Below are 19518 nucleotides of genomic sequence, written 5' to 3'. Positions count from 1 at the left end.
AGGTGCTGCCTGCTGCAGGACACAGCGGGAAGATGGCAGCGATGGATCAGTGCACACTTCACATCAAATAGCAGGAAGAGGTGATGTCACAGCAGTAGTTTTTGGCTGCACAAGTGTCCTGCTTTCAACTCAAGCGGTATTTGTCCTGTAATAGGCCCAGCCAGATGACACAGGTATTTACATCCATGGTTTCCTCTATATTTAAAGCCTTTGCAGCAGCACAGCAACACCAAAACCAATATAAAATGAACTTCCTCAGGAGAATAGGGTGGAGCCCTTCTCTCCTTCTCTCCTTGCCGCTGCCCATCCCTTGACAGAGGAGACTATTTACATGCGCTTTTATACTGTGGAGTGACAAGGGCCAAAGACAGGAGTTGGAGAGGACACTTCCAAAAACAGCTCTTCTCTTCCACGCCTTATCTTGCTATGAACACGACAGACAACAAGAAAGTGCTCTCCTGTCATGGAGCACAGAATAAGACTGCCACCAAGCTTGCTTTGAGCCATAAAACTTTTTAAAGATTCAAGCAGTGATGTGGGAACTTCATCCCCCAGATCGGAGTGAGCAGGCTGACAACACACAGTGCTGTGACATGACAACCTTCTTATTGATACACTGAACTTGAACACAGAAAAATGCTGGCTTAGACACAGATCTCTAGTATAAGCTCCATTACTTAGTATATTAATGGCTTTATTTTTCTCTGTAAGAAGGGAATTATGTTATTTCTTGTTTCATCCTTGGGACTGAGGAGATGAAAACCATTTCTCACTTTGTGTGGAACAATGAGGCCCTGTTCTGTCTTGGGGTCTTAAAGTCTTGCTTTAGTGTAATTTAGAAAAAATAAAAATGGTTGAACATTACAGAATGAAATAGAAATGCTAAACTTGATAATTTAGCTTCTCTTTCATGAGTGAAACTGATTTACTGGGAAAGGTGCTAACCTGATTGCATGACATCATAAATGTTTTCTTACTGGCCTCTTCTACATCTGCCATCAGCACTGCCCTGTTTGTAGACTTTAGTAGTGAAACAGATCAGTGACCTACCATTCCTTTAAAAATAACAAATTCATAAGTTGTCCATTTCTCCTTCCTTAAACCCATCATCCCTTCCAAAACCCCATCTCACAGCCTGTGTCTGTGCACTACTCATTTCTGTAATACATTTTGACATCCTGTTTTTATAAGACCCCAAATTCTCATTTGTTGCCGTGATGTAAATCCATGAGTTTTCCTCTCCCAAATAGAAAACAGACTCTGTGTAAAGATACGGTTGTTCAGTCTTAGAGAAGACTGCAGGGCAGTGTCACTGTTACTCATAGGAATTATTATTTGCTCCGTGAACAATCCCAATAAAATAATTGGAATTATCTGAGGAGGAAAACATAATTCAACATGAACAAGCCTGGCTGTGCCTAGACCTTAGTGGAAGAATAGATTCAACACCAAATAATAAAAAGAAACTACAAAGGAGTTTCCATTTGGAAATGTTAGATTTTTTAAAAAAGGACTAGGTAATCTCTGAGCAAAAACAATAGGTAATTCCACATTTAGATCTTGTGGACAGTTATGTTGATGTGATATTTGGATTTGTATCTGAAAACTGTGGTAAAGTTTCAGCTGAGATGGTGGTCTGATGGGTCCCCACATGCTGGTCCTTTTGGGTGGGCCTGTGTTTGCCCCATGCAGCGATGCCCTGGTTGTGGGGTTAGTCTGTGCCTGTTGCCTGCTGCCTGAACCAAAGGCTGCACTTAAGGAGACACAGTCAAAAAAACCTGCCAGACACACTTATCAGCTCAAAGCATTTTTTTCCCCTAACCCTAAATAGCCACTACAGTAGTATGTGTATCTGCATCCACAAAAGAGTTTGTTCTTATAAAAAACCTATAGCAAACTGAGAACCATGCCAAGATTATACATTTCATTTCCCAGCATACAAATGAGGATCTAATTTACTCTGGGCTGTTCATGCATTTTGCTTTTAACAAACATCCATATGTCAAATAGACCTTCCACATACTTCCCTGCTGGAGTTTTTTTCCTTTCAACTTGGTAGGGAACATTTGTGATCCTTATTCTACCAAATAAATCTAAAGAATATATTTTGCTCAAGGCCTTCTATTTTTTAATTTAAGAGAAACAAATCAATTCAGAGCTCTGGCAGGCTTGCTATTAAGACAAGCATACATCTGTGCAAAAATACCCCAATCCCTAATTAATTACAGAATATTATTAACATTTTTAAATGTAACATTGGTTAATTTATTTAATTTTATAAACAGGACCATACAAAGTTACTTTGTAAAGAATAGTCTTTCCTCTTGTCTGCAATTTTAAAAATTGGGTAGTTTAGCATAGATAAATATCAAATTTGTTTTATATTCAGATGGTTCCAAATCTTTTATTTAATGACATCAGTAGCTGAGGCTTGACACTTCACTCCTGCCTCATGCAGCACTGAATGACAGTGGTAATGAGAGTTTTCTTCAATTAAAGGAAACAGGCTCAGAGCCATAATCTTCAAAATTAATATTTGTTATGAATGTGTAACACCAAAATCATCCTAGATCATATTTCACAGATACCAGAGCGTATCAAATTGAGCTTAATTTTAAGTCAGCTCAGGAAATACTCCACAGAAATATGCCCAATCAGAGTTAAAGTGACTCACTGTTGAATGAGATTAACTTATTGATCAGGGAAAGTTGCACATAAAATGCCTACCAACTTTGATCAGTTGAGGTCAGGGATTTTATACAGCTAATTAGTGGAACTGATAGATTTTGAACAGCTGTAAACTTTTGTAAGATGCCTATTTTAATTTGTTTCAAAGGCAGTGATCAGTTTTGCACACTTGAGATAAATTATACTCATACACTTCTTTCCTGCAACAAGTGTTCTAGCATCATCTATCCAGTCTCTTCCCTTGCTTACAAGTTTAGTCTTGACAGTCAACTTACGTAGTCCATAAGATTAATTTCTAACCTTTAACCTATTCTCTCTTCCTTTTCTGAGATCCTCTTAAAAAAAATTATTTACAAGGCAAACAGTAACACACTTGCTTTTCTATATACTTGTTATTCACACTACTCTCCTCCAATTCAGTCATGAAAAAGTATCTTTAACAACTGTGGTGTGAGATGGGCATTGTACTGGGGAGGCAAAGGAAGCGAGTGGTTTTCATTCACAGATAATACAATGGCAGTGCTTTTTGTGGCCTCTGACTACATCTGCACTGCTCACTGAACCATCCAAATTTAGACTCAGCTAAAGAAAAGCACGTTTGACCAAAAATCAGATAAATTTTTAATTGGTATCCCAATGCGCATAATCAAATACTCATCCTTCATAGAACTTTGTATCTGAAACCATATTGTCTACTCTGTTAGAGAACTTGGTAGCCTTATATGGGTTTTTATTTACACTTTCCTGTGACTTTTTTCCCCGTATAAAGTCACAAATCAGAAGCCCCAGCTTTAGAGAGACTATAATATTAGGTGGAAACACCTGAGTTCCTGTGGTGACTGAATTACTCCTAATTGCCCAACTCAGTTCTGCCCTGCCTTGGCCAGCCTCCCCTCCAAACACTATGGAAACTGCAAGGTATACATCAATCTTTTCATGGATTTTACAGATTTATCCTATATATCCACTGCTATATCCAGAGATGCAGAAAAAACCCCAAAAAAACAAAAAACAAACCAACAAAAAACAAACCAACCAAACAAAAAAAAACCCAAAACAACAAAAAGATACCACCTTCCAAAAAAACCCAACAAAGAAAAACACTGAGAAGGCAGGTGTTGGTGGCTAACAGTACATACCACCTTTTCTTGGCTTTCTCCATTGCCAAGGCAGTGGGACCAGACAGGTGGATGAAGAAGGGAGGAAGAAGGAAAGAAGGAAGCCTCATGCTCTTACAGACCAAACCAAACTAAACCAAATCAAATCAAACCAAATCACACCAAACAATCTCTCCCCACTGATCGGGGCTACAACATTTTTGAAAGATAATTAATTCCAAATACAATCTATAACTCACCTTAGCATCATAGACCAGAGGCAATTTTTATCAGAAACTTCCAGAAAGGGTTAAGATGGGGTTTCAGCCCCAAGACCTGGCTGCTTTGACCTTAATTCCCCTTGGGTCACGTTACTAAGCCCCTGTCAAGAAAGAGATACTTGTGCAGAGCATGACCTTATTTAGCTGGGGTAGTATTTGTGTTTTTTCACAGCCTTCATTACTGTAATATCATACATAGGGTTTTTCATTTGTTTGTCATGCAACTTATTCCCCCAAGATTAGTCCTTTTCTAGTCAAGCAGTTTAAAGCTAATCACAGTTGTTATTTTAATCTGTGCTCACTGTTAAGAATTCTTGCAGAGCTATTTTGCTTGTTAGCAATTATGGCCTCCCAATGGAAGTTCACGATTACAGCAAAAGCAACCTGTTTAATACTTGGCACCTCTTTAGTATACAAACATTAAACCCAGGAGCACAGAAGCATGCTAATGCTGGTGATGCAAGTATAGCAAATCTATTTAACAAACTCTGTTTTAAAAACAGGGCGTTGGAGAAATGCCATGCAGGCCTCGTGCACATTTGTGCTCCTCCCCCTCTGTGTTTTTCATTTCTGTAAGAAGGTAATAAGGTGCTGTTGATCTTTCATTCCTTTGGTGATTGTCATGTGCTGAAATGCAAGATAATTTATTGCTCTCACCAAGGCAGACTAAAGATTTGGTAATGGTTTCAGTAGCACTAACAAAATTCCCTGGAAAAGTCTGAAGAACAGGGTCTGACTCTTGCATATTTAGGCAAGAATCCTATGCTGAAATATGAATTCTTTCTTCTCTTCAGGTATCTAGTAATTGCTGTCACTGATCTACCTGTCAAGACTTAAAAATTATGATCTACTGTTAAAGTCAATTAGCAAAGACTGCAGGAGCAAATTTCTGCTTCTCATTTTGATTGTCTGTGTGATTCTGCCATAAAAATTACACACAGTAATACATATTAGCTGAATTAGAGCATTAAATGACTACCTAAGAAACACAACGGCAGGGTGATCCCTCACCCCTAACCTAGTTCTGTCCTATTTAAAGTTGTTTCCATACAGGGTAGGACAGAGAAATCTAAAATAATCCGGTGTTCTAGTTCAAGCTGATACACACACTGAGATGCACAGTCACTACTGTACATCATCTCCAGTGATAAATGTTGGTGATCTACATCAAGAAGGCCAAATTTGTCTCATGCTGGATAGATTTATTTCATTAAAACTTGAGAAAAGGGGGAAACACTGACAAGTCAAATATGCCATCATTTTCATCATTCTTCATGAGAAAATAATTAGTGTAAAACGTTCGGTATAAGAAAAGCTGTGTTAAAAACTCTGCAACTCCATGTACTCGTGAGGTACATTAACTCCTTGTTGTAAAGGTTTTAAACAACAGAACATCTGAAGCTGGGCTAGAGATCTATTTCAGCAGAAAGCTGTAAAACGTGACCTAACCAAAGTTAGTTCTCCAGGGACAGCAATTACAGCAATAAATGTTCCACAGCAGATGCTAATGCTGTGTAGAAATAGTCGTCCTCTAAAGTGAAAAGAAATTTTTGCCCCCATGTGTCTTTTAGGGTCCCATTGTACACGTGGAAATGTAAAGGAAATGTAAAATTGATATGCACACCATGATAGGGGCTTTAGTCTCCTCTGTCTTATCCTGGCCACTATAAATCTGTCCTGGCTATAAGTAAGGCAGAAGGAGCGAAACGGTCAGGATTGGTGTCTGTCTTTTTTATTAGCTCACCCAGAGTAAAGTTAGGGTTATTGGTCACTGTCAGGTTCAGGGCCCAGTGACCCACTGGGTTAAAATCATGGTAGTCACAAATCAAGAGCATAATGAAGTCTGAGAGGAGGGCTATGCTGATTTATTAGGACATCTGTCTGGCTACAGACAGCCTAGGACTGCCCCTGCATCAGACAAGCTATTAGCATAATCCTCACCATGAAACATCTCAGATATTTAAAAGAGACATAAAGTGTTCAAAGAAGACCGGCACCACCAGAAGGGCTTATCTTGTGGTGCTCATTGTAAGTCTTACCTTTTTATGCCAATACCCCATAAAAATAATATTAAAAATAAATTAATATTAAAGATAAAGTACTGTCTTCAGTTTTCTAAAACTACTGAATTTTCAGAACACATCTGAATGTCTGTTCATAATGAAATAAAGTCACTGCCCCTGCTACTTTTCAAAGACTTGTTCATATTTTAATTTTTTATTAGTCATTTATATTTAACCATGGTAGTGTCATCCACATATAATGTTATCACCTTCATTCTTGCAAAAATAACACCCAAATTCTGTAATCTTACATGTAAACTCCGGGGTTTTTGGTGCCAATTATTTTGGCTACTTTTAAAGGAAAGCAGGAATTATACACAAACTTTCTGAGTTTTGCCTATAAGTCAGAGTAAATCCATATCATAAATGCTGTAAATGCTGTAACACTATATCCTACAGGCCAGGAAATTTGTGAGATGCATACCAACTAGTACTGTCATGTGCAAAGCTACTTTTTTGTGCACATGAGAAGCATTCAACTGAAAAATCAGGCAGATCGTTACTTCTTACTTGTTCAGAACTAAGGTGAAATAGGTTTTAATCTATGAAGATTAAGTTGTTCCTTGAAGATTACTTTCTATTTGACTGTGTATTAATAAAGATTGTCACTGCTCGTATGCCTTTGAAAAAGAAGTCAAATATTGGATTTAACAAAATAGATGGCTGTGGATGTTGAATGAGGTTCATCACTGGTGTTATTCCATTTCCTCTGTATTAAATGTTATTCCAGAAAGGAAATCAGCTGGTAACTACAAAAATACAAGACAGTGAGTAATGAATAAATAGATACTAAATACTTAGGAAAATAAAAAGTAAAAGCAAATACTGCAAAGTGCTGTCATGCAGATCTTTTTAGATTATGGATGCCATCCAGAGGGACCCTGACAGGCTGGAGAGCTGGGCCAGTGCCAACCTCATGAAGCTCAACAAGGCCAAGTGCAGGGTCCTGCACCCGGGTTGGCGCAACCCCAGGCACAAATACAGGCTGGGGGAAGAATAGCTGGAGAGCAGCCCTGAGGAGAAGGACTTGGGGGTAGTAGTTGAGAAGCTCAACATGAGCCACCAGTGTGTGCTGGAGCCCAGAGAGCCAGTTGTGTCCTGGGCTGCATCAAAAGAAGTGTGGCCAGCAGGGCCAAGAGCCGATTCTGCGCCTCTGCTCTGCTCTGGTGAGACCCCACCTGGAATACTGTGTCCAGGTCTGGAGCCCTCAGAACAGGAGAGACATGGAGCTGTTGGAGAAAGTCCAGAGAAGGGTCACAAAGATGATCAAAGGCCTGGAGCAACTCCGCTATGAAGACAGGCTGAGGGAGTTGGGGCTGTTCAATCTGGAGAAGAGAAGGCTCCGGGGAGACCTTATAGCACCTTCCAGTACCTGAAGGGGCTACAGGAAAGTTGGGGAGGGGCTTTTCACCAAAGAAGGCAGTGATAGGACAAGGGGTAATTGTTTTTAACTGAAAGAGGGGAGATTTAGGTTAGACATCAGGAGGAAATTCTTCACCATGTGGTTAGCAAGGCACTGGAACAGGTTGCCCAGGGAGGTTGGGGATGCCCCCTCCCTGAAGGTGTCCAAGGCCAGGTTGGATGAGGCTTGTGCAGCCTGGTCTTGTGGGAGGTGTCCCTGCTCGCAGCAGGGGGGTTGGAACCTGGTGATCTTTAAAGTCTCTTCCAACCTTAACCATTCTATGATTAGTAATAGGTAAAAAAACTAATTATATGATTAAACGAGCTGTGATAATAACTATCCCATCCAAATGAAAACTCTGGAAGAATTAATTTAATAATGATCAAGAGAAATGAACTCATGAAGGGTGTGAGAATTCTAAGGCTTCTGAACATTAGGTAACTTCTTGGCTATCTTAACCATTTCTTATCAGACCAGCACTGAACCAACAGCTAGAGAACAAAACTGCTGGAATACATTAAGGAATCTATAACATTTCTGCAACCATGTCACAGTTATGAATGACACTTGATAAATTTTGGAAAGATGCTAAAAATGCACAACCTCTTGTCCTGTCTAATGAAGGCATTGACAGTCACACAGCAGCAAAACCACCGAAGTACAATATGTAATAAAATTGCTGTTGTAAAGAGGAAACTGTGTCTGGGATGGGGTGAGAATTTTTTGTGCGAGCTGATGAGCTCCACCTGTGAGTAGATGACAGACCAGACAAATACATAGAGGTCTGGCAAGGTCCTATAGCCATCTTACCAGAGAGATACAGAGTTTGGGGAGGTCTCTAGAAGTGCTTATGCTGTTGTCACAGTTGCTGTACAGCAGAGCAGAAACACCCACTAGCTGCACTCTAGCATGTGGAAATCACTGCTTTGCTTGAACCAGAGTTAAGTCTGAGCAGCCCGCACTGAGCAACAGGAACAGACAAGTAGAAAATCTGGACTCTCAAGAGTACTGTACAATTTTAAAACTGTGTTTATTTTACTTTCAAAATTCTCAATTCCTTAGGCTGCTATGCTGGGGGTTTTTTTGGCTATAGTTTATGTGCCATTCAGTGAAAACACCTATACTCAAGAATATAAGACCATTTCTTAAATTCAGCCCAGTTAGAAGACTCTGAAGCAGGGTTAGTACCAAGTGCTTAGAAAATTGAACATCATGTGCATGTGTGTAACTGTCCTGATTAGCAATTCAACCCGTGTGTGATGCCTTACTTATTTCACTTAGGTAGGATTTGCTAGCCTGCAGACAATGAAAAAGTGGAGAAACTGAATAGCCAATAATTTATTTAAAATCAGGAATGGAAACTATGGTGTGCAGTATTTTTTCCAAAGCAGCAACATAAATAAATAGATATGTGCATAGTACTTGCCTCCATAAATTCCAGCGTTGTTCTTCCAGCTGAGTTACTAAATGCTCTATGTATTTGTTTGAGTCCATATATTCCTAAATGAAAAAATATTAAAAGATTAGTTCTTCAATGTTCAAAGTGTTTGTAAAATTCTGAATAAAGTTCAGTCAGTTTGTAGACTCTGCTTTCATTTTCTAACCAAGGTTATCCCATGTACACAGAAATCACCAAGATATTAAATTCTAGATTAAAGCCAAATTTGAGTTTATGTCAAGTGGACAAGTTAGAACAGTTCATTTTTTTCAGAGATTATTCGAGGGGAAGACAGAAGGAGGTGAGAATATGCATGTAGCCCAAGTAAATCAGAATACAGAGGAATACATATCCATATTCTAAGCCCAGAATTATCTTGCCTGGATCCAGACTGAAAAATAACTTCTCCACAGTGCAGCCACTGGTTTGGTGCACATTTTGTTTACTTTAGGTATAAATCAAAGTGAACTGAATTTTTGATTCAAATATTTATTTCATGGATAGGATGAAAAATATTATTGCATGTATCCTATTTGACAATGAAACTATAACTCAGCTCCTATATTATTTTCCAGTTCACAACTTTTGCAGATGCTATAACTTGCAGTATCAGCTATATGAAAGCTACTGTGTTTGTGTCTAGACAGGATTTCTGATAAATATTGATGATCAGATGAGCAGTTCATATTTTTTTCTTATTGAAGCCTATTCTTTAAACTCAATGCAAAAGAGATGATGTTTATTGTCAGCAGAGAAACACATCAGCAATAGAAATACACCATTTCCAGAAGGAAGGCAACTTCAGTGTTATTTATAGAAAATGTTTCAGAATGAAACCACAGAATAACATGTAATATGATATATGTGTATGACAGTGGTACCAACACAGACACACTATTATTCTGAAAACCTATCAGTAAGAAGATAACTCTCTTGAAATACCTCACTAAATCAAAAATGTTTCAAACCTCAGACTTTAGGAAGTAACAAGGATTGGAGCGCGACATGTTAAAAATCCACCTTCGCTTCCTGGAGACAATAGTTCCACCTGAACAGCTCCACTTTTTAAGTGTTGCACTCATCACAAAACCACTTAACGGAGTTCTTGTTCGTATTAGAGGTTGTTTCTCTATTAGTATTAATACAAATAGAGATTTTTGTGGCAACTAGTTGGTTCTACTCAGCCATTTATCTTCACAACTAAGAATATGAGATAGCTAGCAGGGTCTGTGCATCTTAGCGTCTTCTCCAGGTGAAGATAAATGTTAACTGATTTTAATGATCATAATATATTTCTAAATTTACATTTTCATTTTTCAGGACTCGAATTGTCTTAAGTGCTTCCACGTTTCTGCCGACATTAATTATTCTCCTTTTCTGACTGAGAAAGACAGAGAGAAAGAGAGAGACTGGTTCCTCAAAGTCTGTTGTGACACAAAGAAAAGGTTCCTGGCACAGATGGGAAGGAAGAGCAAGATGCTGCCTGTGCAAATGCATCTCAGCCATATCCTGCTCAATCTGCCTTGCTTGAAAACCTTTGGGTCTTGTGAAACTTTCCGTTGACCTGTGTGGCTGCCCCAAGCTTAAACTTTGCCCCAAGCTTAAACTTTAATCTAAAATCCTGTAGGGATGTGTATCTTGTAGATGTTACTTGCAGAAAACATTTTATAATGTAGATCTTGAGAAATGCCATGAACTTCAGTGGCACTAATAAGGGTTTTATACCAGTGTTATTTAGATTAGACTCTGGCTTCAGCAGTCTCTTACTTTCCCTGTCACTTGAGTTGAATTTTCCTTGGAGCACACCATGTCTATTAAGCAGCAAGCTTCTTCTAAGTTCTTAAGTTATAACTTCTTAAGTTATTCTGTAATACACATACATTACAATTCAGAAAAATTATACTACACAAATGTATAATGATGATTAGTTGCTGTACCAAGTTCTTTAAAACAAATTGCCTTTTTTTTTACTTCATATTTTCTACTACAATGAACCTGGTGTAAATTAGTATTAATGTCTTTATGTCTTCTTAATGTAATATTAAACCATATTCCTGATTTATTCATCAGTGCACTTTGCCCTACAGGCAAAGATAGGATCAGCAGTTTTATTCTGCATAACCCTTCCACAATAATATAAAAAAACCTCATTTTGAAGCAATTTTGCTCAAAAATCCTGTCTAGAAACAAAGACAAGGGGGGAAAAGAAATTAATGCCATTATCCTCTATGACTGCTGCCTCAGTGGTAAGTTTTTGCAGATCGGAAATATGTTTCTATTTCTCTTTGAAGACCTGCAACTCAGGATCTGTCAGTGTGCAGAAGTGATGAAAAAATAAAAATCAACCACGATTTGATAGGAACATAGTGATTAGAATTAACTCTTTTCTTCTAGGCTGCTATGGCACAGACACGTGCCAGCCGTGTCCAAAGGAAGCCATCTGCTGCAGACAGGGTCTCTGTTCCCAGGCCCAGGTTTCTGCTCTTTTCTGTTATCTGCTGTCCCAATAAGCCAAATTCTGCAAACCCTGGATCAAACCCCAGCATTATCATTTTGTCAACATGAAGCAAATAGTGATTTGAGATTTAGAGCAACTTTGTGATTTAGAATAACTTGGCACATTCGGTGCAAGCATAAAGTCTGGGAAAAAACCCACCTTATAGTAATCATACTTTTTTACAAAGACTATGCCTACAGTTTAGTAAAGTACTGACATTTTTCAGTACCCAATAGACTACACAGAGAGGAGTAAAAGGACAGAGAGGAGTAATACAGATATTTTGTTGCTTTCTTGGAGCTCTGTCTTGTGAATGCTTGTACCAGGTAGTGTTTGAGTAGCATGGATAACTATCCAGTGAGATAAATTCCATGGAGGGTCATTTTCTGATGCATGCAAATGACTTGCAGAGCCTGCTTTGTTGGGAGGAGGATAAAGCTGACCCACACATATGTAGGAAAAATACCTTTTCCTTAGGAAAACAGACAAGATCCAATAACTGAGTAAGTGTGAAAATCCTTTAGGTAGACACGACTGGTTCTTATACTAGATAATAACAAGACAGGTCAATCAAACAGAAGAGAAAGGCTGTGAGAGCAAGGTGGCCCCAGGGTTTGAAAAAGAGCTTACAATTCTCCCTGTTCCTTCCCTCCTCCTGAAAGACTGAAGCATAGAAAGGCTGAATGAACCATGAGCACCTGCAAAGCAAGGGGGGATGGCTGTGTAAGGCTAAGTCAGCATTTCCAAAATGAGGAAACATTTTAAATCTGAAGTCGGGGGCTCCAAATTATTGCATTTTTATAAATCTGATTATGTTATATAGCAATTCTGGAATCACCATCTATGCTGTTATCCACAATTGTACTAGACCTTGCAGCATAAGCTGGGTTGGCTCTGCTTTGAGCCCCACTCTGACCTCCAGCAGTTCCTCCCAACCAGCAGGATTACTGAGAAGTCTAGAAATTTTTTATTTATTTTTTTTTAAGGGATTTAAAAAAATTATTTTAAGAATAATGAATGAAACCTGTCCCCTTTCTTCTCTATTAGTTAGTTTCCAATCAGGAGGATTTCATTCCCCCATCTGTCCTCCTGTGATGGCATACAAGTGCACGACTTTTTAAAACTGCACCATTGTCTGTAATATGTTTAAATGTAGTAGAAAATCTTTCTAACAGCTGTGTAGATTCTGGCATCCAAGAGGAGTTGGTATGCAAATGTCACATACCAGCTCATCTAATTTAGAGAGCATTAGAGAATTGCTTTACCCAAATTGTCACTGTTCTGAGCTGAAGCACAAGTCTGCAGATATACCTAAGTATGTTTTTTTGACAGAACTAAGTATCTAGCTTTGCAATGCTTAATTGTTTTGCTATTTTTTTCTTGTCTTTGTTAGCTGGACAGATATCAGGAAAAAAAAAGGGGAAGAGAGGAAATGAAGTGCCTCCTCTGAGGCCCAGGATGCAGTGCTCGGTATTTGGGTTGGTTACGTGGGTATTTGTTCTGGCATATCCGTGTTGTTGTGCTGGGCAAGGTATCAAAAATTATTCAGCACACAGAACATTTTCCCATCCGTTGTTACAGAGCAAACCCTTAGGGCAACCTTAGGCTTCTAACACAGGAGTCCCTGGCTGGAAGTTGGAGGTGATAAATGGAAGCTAAAGAAATAGCACGTAGTCTCTGTCTCTTAAGGAACTTGCACAGCTTGGTATCAAAGAGAGTTTAATGAGCTTAGCGAGATGTGAAAAGGATTAAGGATACAGTCGTTGATCCAGCAAATCACTTGATTACGTACTTAATTCAATAGGGCTACTCATGTGCTAGAAGTTAAGCATGTGCTTTGGAGCTGTCACTGCTCCCTGGGAGGTGGGTGGGCAGCGTTCCTGGGACAGGGCCATCCTGCAGCTGGAATGCCATCCCACACCCCGGATTCCGAAACCTGGGATGACGAACAATGTGATAAACACAGACAAATTCCTGCAAATATCTGGAGCCATCCAGCCCTGGAGACAGGGAACTACATAGAGAGCTCAGAGTCAGCTGTTACAGTGCAGAAAGGCCTGTTTTCACAGGGAAAGGTTACTAGAAATCAAACAACAACAAAGTGTCTGCAGCCAAACAGCAGACTGCTGCGATTAGGAAATGATGTTAGCAAAGCAAAGAACGGGGGCGATTGACCTGTGAGGGGGAGATCCAAGCTGTTGCACCAAGTGTGGAGACACAAGTCATCTTTGAAGGATGCTGGAAGAGTGCCCTGGGGTAAAACTTTAGATCTAGGGAGAATGCCTTGAGAGGATATTATAACTTCTACAAAATATTTATTTTTGTTATCATCCCGCTGCATAAACCTTTGATAGAAAGCAGGCTTTTTTTCCCACAGCTCAAGAGGGTGTATCTACATGTATTCTTGTCTGGACTATGTTTTTTTCACATCTGAAAGTGTCATAACTGGGGATTTGAGTGAGCTGTCTGTTATACAGCATTACTCAGCTGCACATTAAAAATAAATCAGGTATTAAAAAAACCCTCTTTGCATGAGATTTTTTTGTCTCTCCCTTAAATGCCACACCTGGCTAGACTGCTCACCTTTGGTGCTAAATAACAATAAAAGCTAAACCATGCAGCTTAAGATAATAGTATCTTTTAAAACTGCCATCATTGTTGATTTATCATTTTCCTGCCTGATTTCAACATGTTATTTTAATTGTTAGTTTTATTAACAACTGGCATGAAAGTGTATGTTTACAGCATCTGCAGTGAAACAGAAGGCTGGCAAGAGCCCTCATGCACATACTGTGGAATTACACCATTATGGTAAAAACAGTAATATTTATTTTAATAAATATGTTGAGCAAATTTCTTAATTGTTCAAAATCATGTAAGGCTCAGTGAACAGCTCATATTACATCTCAGCTGCAGTGATTAAAACTGATTTACCGACTCAACTGAAGCCAGTTGTTTTCATTAAAAAATCAGCTGGGTTTTCCTGTTGCTGCTGCTGCTTGGCTCCTGCTTTGCACCCTATTAAATGGCACTATCCACAGAGGACAGCAGAGTTTAATAAAGCCTGAAATAGCACAAGCTTGTTAACTAAGGAACAGATTCTGCACCCCCGTGCACTCTGAATACCCGGACACAGAAATAGCTGGGGGAGGAACGCAATCCAGATTCACAGCTGGCATCTAGAGCTCTGCTGCATTTGAATTTTTGCCAGTTTGTCCCCAAAGAAGTACAAATTCTGGGACAATGACATGAGTACTCTGCTCAGTGACACCTGATGTTCATGTTCTTCCCACAAAGGGCCACAGAGAATGGTGTAGCTTTAAATTATCTTCCACCGGCTTATAAAAACTTCTGTTTTTCCAGTAAGACGTTTTCTACAAGCAAATCTCATGGCTCAGGTGTGTGTGTTGGAGAGATGTACAGACCAGTCTTCTGCCTTTGTAGACTGTAGCTGGCAAGTGAAGAACAGATTTGGTGAAAACCACTGCTACCACTCAGATGTCCAGATGCTTGGCTGGTTTGAATTGCTCACCCTTTAAGGGCTACAGTGGTTTTACCTGTCAGTTATACAACATACATGGGCCTTGACATGAAGGATGGGAGGATAGCAGGTGGGAGGATAGCAATGATGCTGGACTTTAATGCCGGAAGAGAACAAGCTAAAAAGTTGACCTAATTGAGGTTAGTTACAGTAAAGTAGGTTTGCAGTAAATCAATAAAATATCTCGGTACTGGGGATGGAGGGAAGAATCCTATGCGACCCCATGATGCTGAGGAGTGAAACTAAAAAGACAAAAAGACATTTTTCAGCTTTCCAAAGGGAAGCCTGATGACAGATTCAGGCAGAAAAAAAGCAGAGCAGTTTTCAGCTCGACTGAATCATATGGCTCTACCGAATTCAGCCTTTTTTGACACAAGTGAGTGCTGTAATGTCACAGGATGCTGCAAAATTTGTAGAAATACAATATTGTATATCCCTTGCAAGACCTTTTCTTCTCAGGAATGCCTGTTGTCCCCCTTGCAAGAACACACAGCTTCAGTTCAAAGGTACATAATTTTTCAGTGTCCCAATTCCTCTCCAAAACCAGATGACAAAGCAGAGGCCACAGAGAACCCTGCAACGTCACTTAGAGCCTGTAACCCAAGCCATTATGATCAAGGTAAAAATAATGGAGAAGCTCCAGCAGATGCTCATGTTTTCCATGGCCCTAGGAAAACTCTTGTCAGTGGCAAAACCACCATACTGGGTCTCATGTCAGTTTAACACTCCAGCCCCTCACTTTCAAAGCAGTTACTGGTTTAAGCAGCAGCTGAGTTAAAGGACAAATGTCAATTTATAAAACTGTATGACAGCTGTCCTCTTTCTGGGCAATGAAGCAGAGCCCAAGACAAAGTAGGTGAGTGGATAAATTCCTAAGATCAGATAGATGAAAATAATATTTTACAGAAAATGACACTTGGACAGACCATTTCAATCTGGGATCCATTAAAAAAAATATGTGCTTATATGACAGATTGGAATATTTTTCAGAATAAGATATAAAGTAAGATAGTGGGAGTAAAGTCAGAAACCAAGAAGATGGATGAAATGCAAGAGGAAGAGGTAACTGAAACCAGAAAAATTGACAGCAGGAATGAGTAAGTACAGTGAACATAACTAGAACTGGACAGATTTTTTTGTACATATATATTTTACTCCAAAACATAGCATTCCTTGGCCTTAGAAGTCTCTATGCAAATAACAGAATATGGAAATTCTGTCATTTCTGCTAAGTGCTGAGCAAATTATTTTGTTTGGCTAAGTAAAGGAAACTGGACATTTTGTCCACCAGGCAAATCCATGCTATTTTTAGCTTTTTCTTTCCCTGAAAGAAGTAATCAGTAAAGGCAAATACAAAGCATTAACTGGAATTTACTAGAATTATCTTGAAATAGGAGAGAACTATATTATTCCAGGTAAGTTTGAATGTATTAGACATCCTGTAAGTCACAGAGCTTTTAACACCACTTAACAGCTTCATTGACAAACACATCAGAGGTTCATGCTGTTATTGCAGGAACAAAACCCAAGACCATACCACAGTGTGTCCTACAGCAGCAACAGGTGGATGCCCTTGATTTGTATTTGGGGTCAAATCAAGAGATCCTGTTGGTAATCAGGCTGCATAAAGGCCAAGTGTCCATAGATGCCCATCTACCCATTGTAGCCCCCTGAGAGTGAAGTTCAAGCAGGCTGGATAGGGTCTACCAAAATCAACTAGGCCACTGGAGCAGCCACAGAATTTAGCAGGAGATGGGGAAAACCTGGCTTTTTCCCAGGAAGAGGAATGGCTATGGAAGGGCAGGTTGCACCACAAGACACTGGTGATGACTCCTGGGCAGGCTTGGGGCCACTCTCCCAGTTACCTCAGCCTATGGGAGGTTTTTGTCCTCAGTCAGTATAAAACATCTCCACCCAGTGAAATACAAAGTGAAGCTTAGTATAGAGGTATCTGTGACAGTTCCCAGTTGTGCAAAGTTATTGATGATCATGTGTAAGTTAAGGAGGTGTCAGAGTGAGAGGAATGTTTATATCCCAGGAATTCCACAAATGAGAAGGCATCAGTGTTATTTAGGGCAATAGGAATTTGCTGTGTAGTTAAACCAGACTTTCAGAGTCAGGAAAACAGAGTGCAAAAAGATGTGCAGATGTTATGAGATTGTTGCTACACAATGTGTGTATTTACATGAAATAATTAGCTCTAGTCTTGTTTATGTCAAATCCAATTTACATTAATAAACTTCACCCAGGAAAGACACCGATGCTGTAAGTAAATGCCCAGAAATGTTAGCAGCCAAAAAGATGCAGAGTAAACACTGGAACATTTAATTAATCAATTTCTGACATTACCAGGTAATTACAATTTCTCAATAATTTCTTGGATGTTTTTTATTAATATAAATCAACCACAACACACAGAACTGCTGGCTGGAGGCATTTGACTTGCGTTGACATGTGGCCCTTGCATGTGACTCACACTGTCTAAAGAAGACAAGGACTTATAACAAGGATAGAAAACATTCATGGGATCCATTGCAGAGTTGTGGAAATCTAATTCTAAGGTTCTTACAAATGTTTGGGATTCACGGATAAAGATGCTTCACTCTCAGCATATATGAGACTTCTTAACTCATTTGGAATAACTGCTCTCATCCATCCTAAAAACAAATACCTTGGGACCTGAAGTTTTCTATCATTTGCTTTCCCTGCTTCATCATCACTTGTCCTCCCATATATTCTGGCAACTTCTGAGAAAGAACAAGATACACACACAAACCAAGTGTGTCTAATTTCTACTTAAAACCAAGCTAAATACAAAATCTCTATTAGAGGTTCATCAGTTCAATCATCCTCTTACTAAAACTGCATAGTAAAAAACATTGAAGTATAGAAATATAAAAATCCAACACCAAGTTATAGGCATATCAAACTTATGATCCCAAAATGCTTCCAAGAAATACTAGTGGGCAAAACAAGGCTAGAAAAAGTTTGGAGGATTTCCAGCTTCCATCCATTGCTCTAAGTATGAGGGTAACCTGGGGTATAGCAAAACTTGAATTATTGACACTTTCGGGTCTCTACTGATAGAAAACTGAGAAACTGGAGATGAGCAGAAACCTCCTTTCCAGACAGGCCTTTCTTGCTTTCTTCTGCCATTTCTCTTTTGCCCACCTGCCAGCACGCTCTGCTCCAGCCACAGACTTTTTCAAACAGAGGCAGAAACTCATTATAGCACATTTTGAAAATTAATCTTTGTGTCAAGGGCTCTGCTTGCAATTCCTTGCACATGCACACCTATTGTCAAGAACAATTCATCTCAGTGTTAAAACTATATGAATGCTCAGGAAATCTCAGAAGCTGCTCATAGCACTCTGCCTTTTCCTGGGATGCTGAATTCAGTGGAACTGCTCTGCCTTGCACCCATCAGACTCACCCATATGGTACATTAACACACACACACAGATAAATGATGAAACATGCAAATAAATGTGCCCCCCCTCATCAGTTTGCTTTTTCTCTCTGTATTTGTATAGACAAAAAAATAAACAAATCAGAAGCTAACACTCAGATATACCTATGCATTTTTATAGTTTTGTTACAAATGAACCAGTAGCCAAGCTCCCAGGGAGGGCTTTCAGCTCATGCTCCACCTGAAGCACATTTATTGTCAGGCACATTGATTACCAGGGCTTGCAGCTGGTTCAGCTTAGGGTATTGACTGATAGGAGGACACAACTGAGTCCAAGGCACGATTCAGTTAATGTTGCCTGAATCACACTCTTTCGTCAGCCAAAAATTCCCACGAATTTCCATGAGATATTAAAGAAAATAAAAACATTCATAAATGCAACAGGATTGTCCCTGCTTGTAGCTATTTATGCAAATGAAAAAGAAATATTTCTAAAACTTTCAACATATTTTCTTGTAGGTAACAGTTCAGTTCAACCCCTGTGAGGAACCTAACCTCCTCTGAGAGTCTGCGAAGCAGGTTTCCCAGAAGGAGCTCTGATCCCAACTGTGACAGCCACTCACTGTCAGTGCTTATAGGAGGAGCTGGCAGTCCCAGGGCAGGACAGGCAAGTGCACCACGTAACCTGCATCTCTAGAGCTGGGAGATTAATTGTAAGAAGTTTGGCGTTTCCTCAGTGGTGTAAAGGCTAGATGGCAGCATGTGATACTGGTTGGAGATAAACTTTAAGTATATCAGGGATTTAGTGGAAGGAAAATGTTGCACTTTAATGGTAAGCTATAAGCAGAAAGTTCAGTAAAGTCCCAGGAAGAGAATAAAAACTGGAACATTTGTGTCAGCAAGCAGCATATGAGCATGCATTTATGTTGTGTAGGCCAAATAAATAAAGCCAAAGCAGTACCTTTACTCCCAGGCACTAATATTGGTAAATTCTGGGTGGTAGAGACTGCACAAAAGCACTGAAAGCACAATTTCCTGCTAGGCTGCAACTCCAATCCTGCCATCCTTAGAGTAGGGTGGCTAGAAACACAGACATATGGAT

General features: G+C 39.4%; 1 protein-coding gene across 1 annotated transcript in view; it reads right to left on the bottom strand.

The window, feature by feature from the left end:
* The window catches only part of NCKAP5 (NCK associated protein 5), a 373160-nt gene that overhangs the window by 243528 nt on the left and 110114 nt on the right, over positions 1-19518 (bottom strand). Inside the window, exon 3 of the mRNA XM_051623988.1 lies at positions 8954-9031. Within this exon, the coding sequence (XP_051479948.1) occupies positions 8954-9031 (78 nt within the window). The remainder of the gene's footprint in view (positions 1-8953; positions 9032-19518) is intronic.

This window comes from Apus apus, chromosome 6, assembly GCF_020740795.1.
Source record: "Apus apus isolate bApuApu2 chromosome 6, bApuApu2.pri.cur, whole genome shotgun sequence".
NCBI lineage: Eukaryota > Metazoa > Chordata > Aves > Apodiformes > Apodidae > Apus > Apus apus.
Note: the sequence above shows the minus strand (reverse complement) of the source record. Positions and strands in the feature narration are given on the sequence as shown.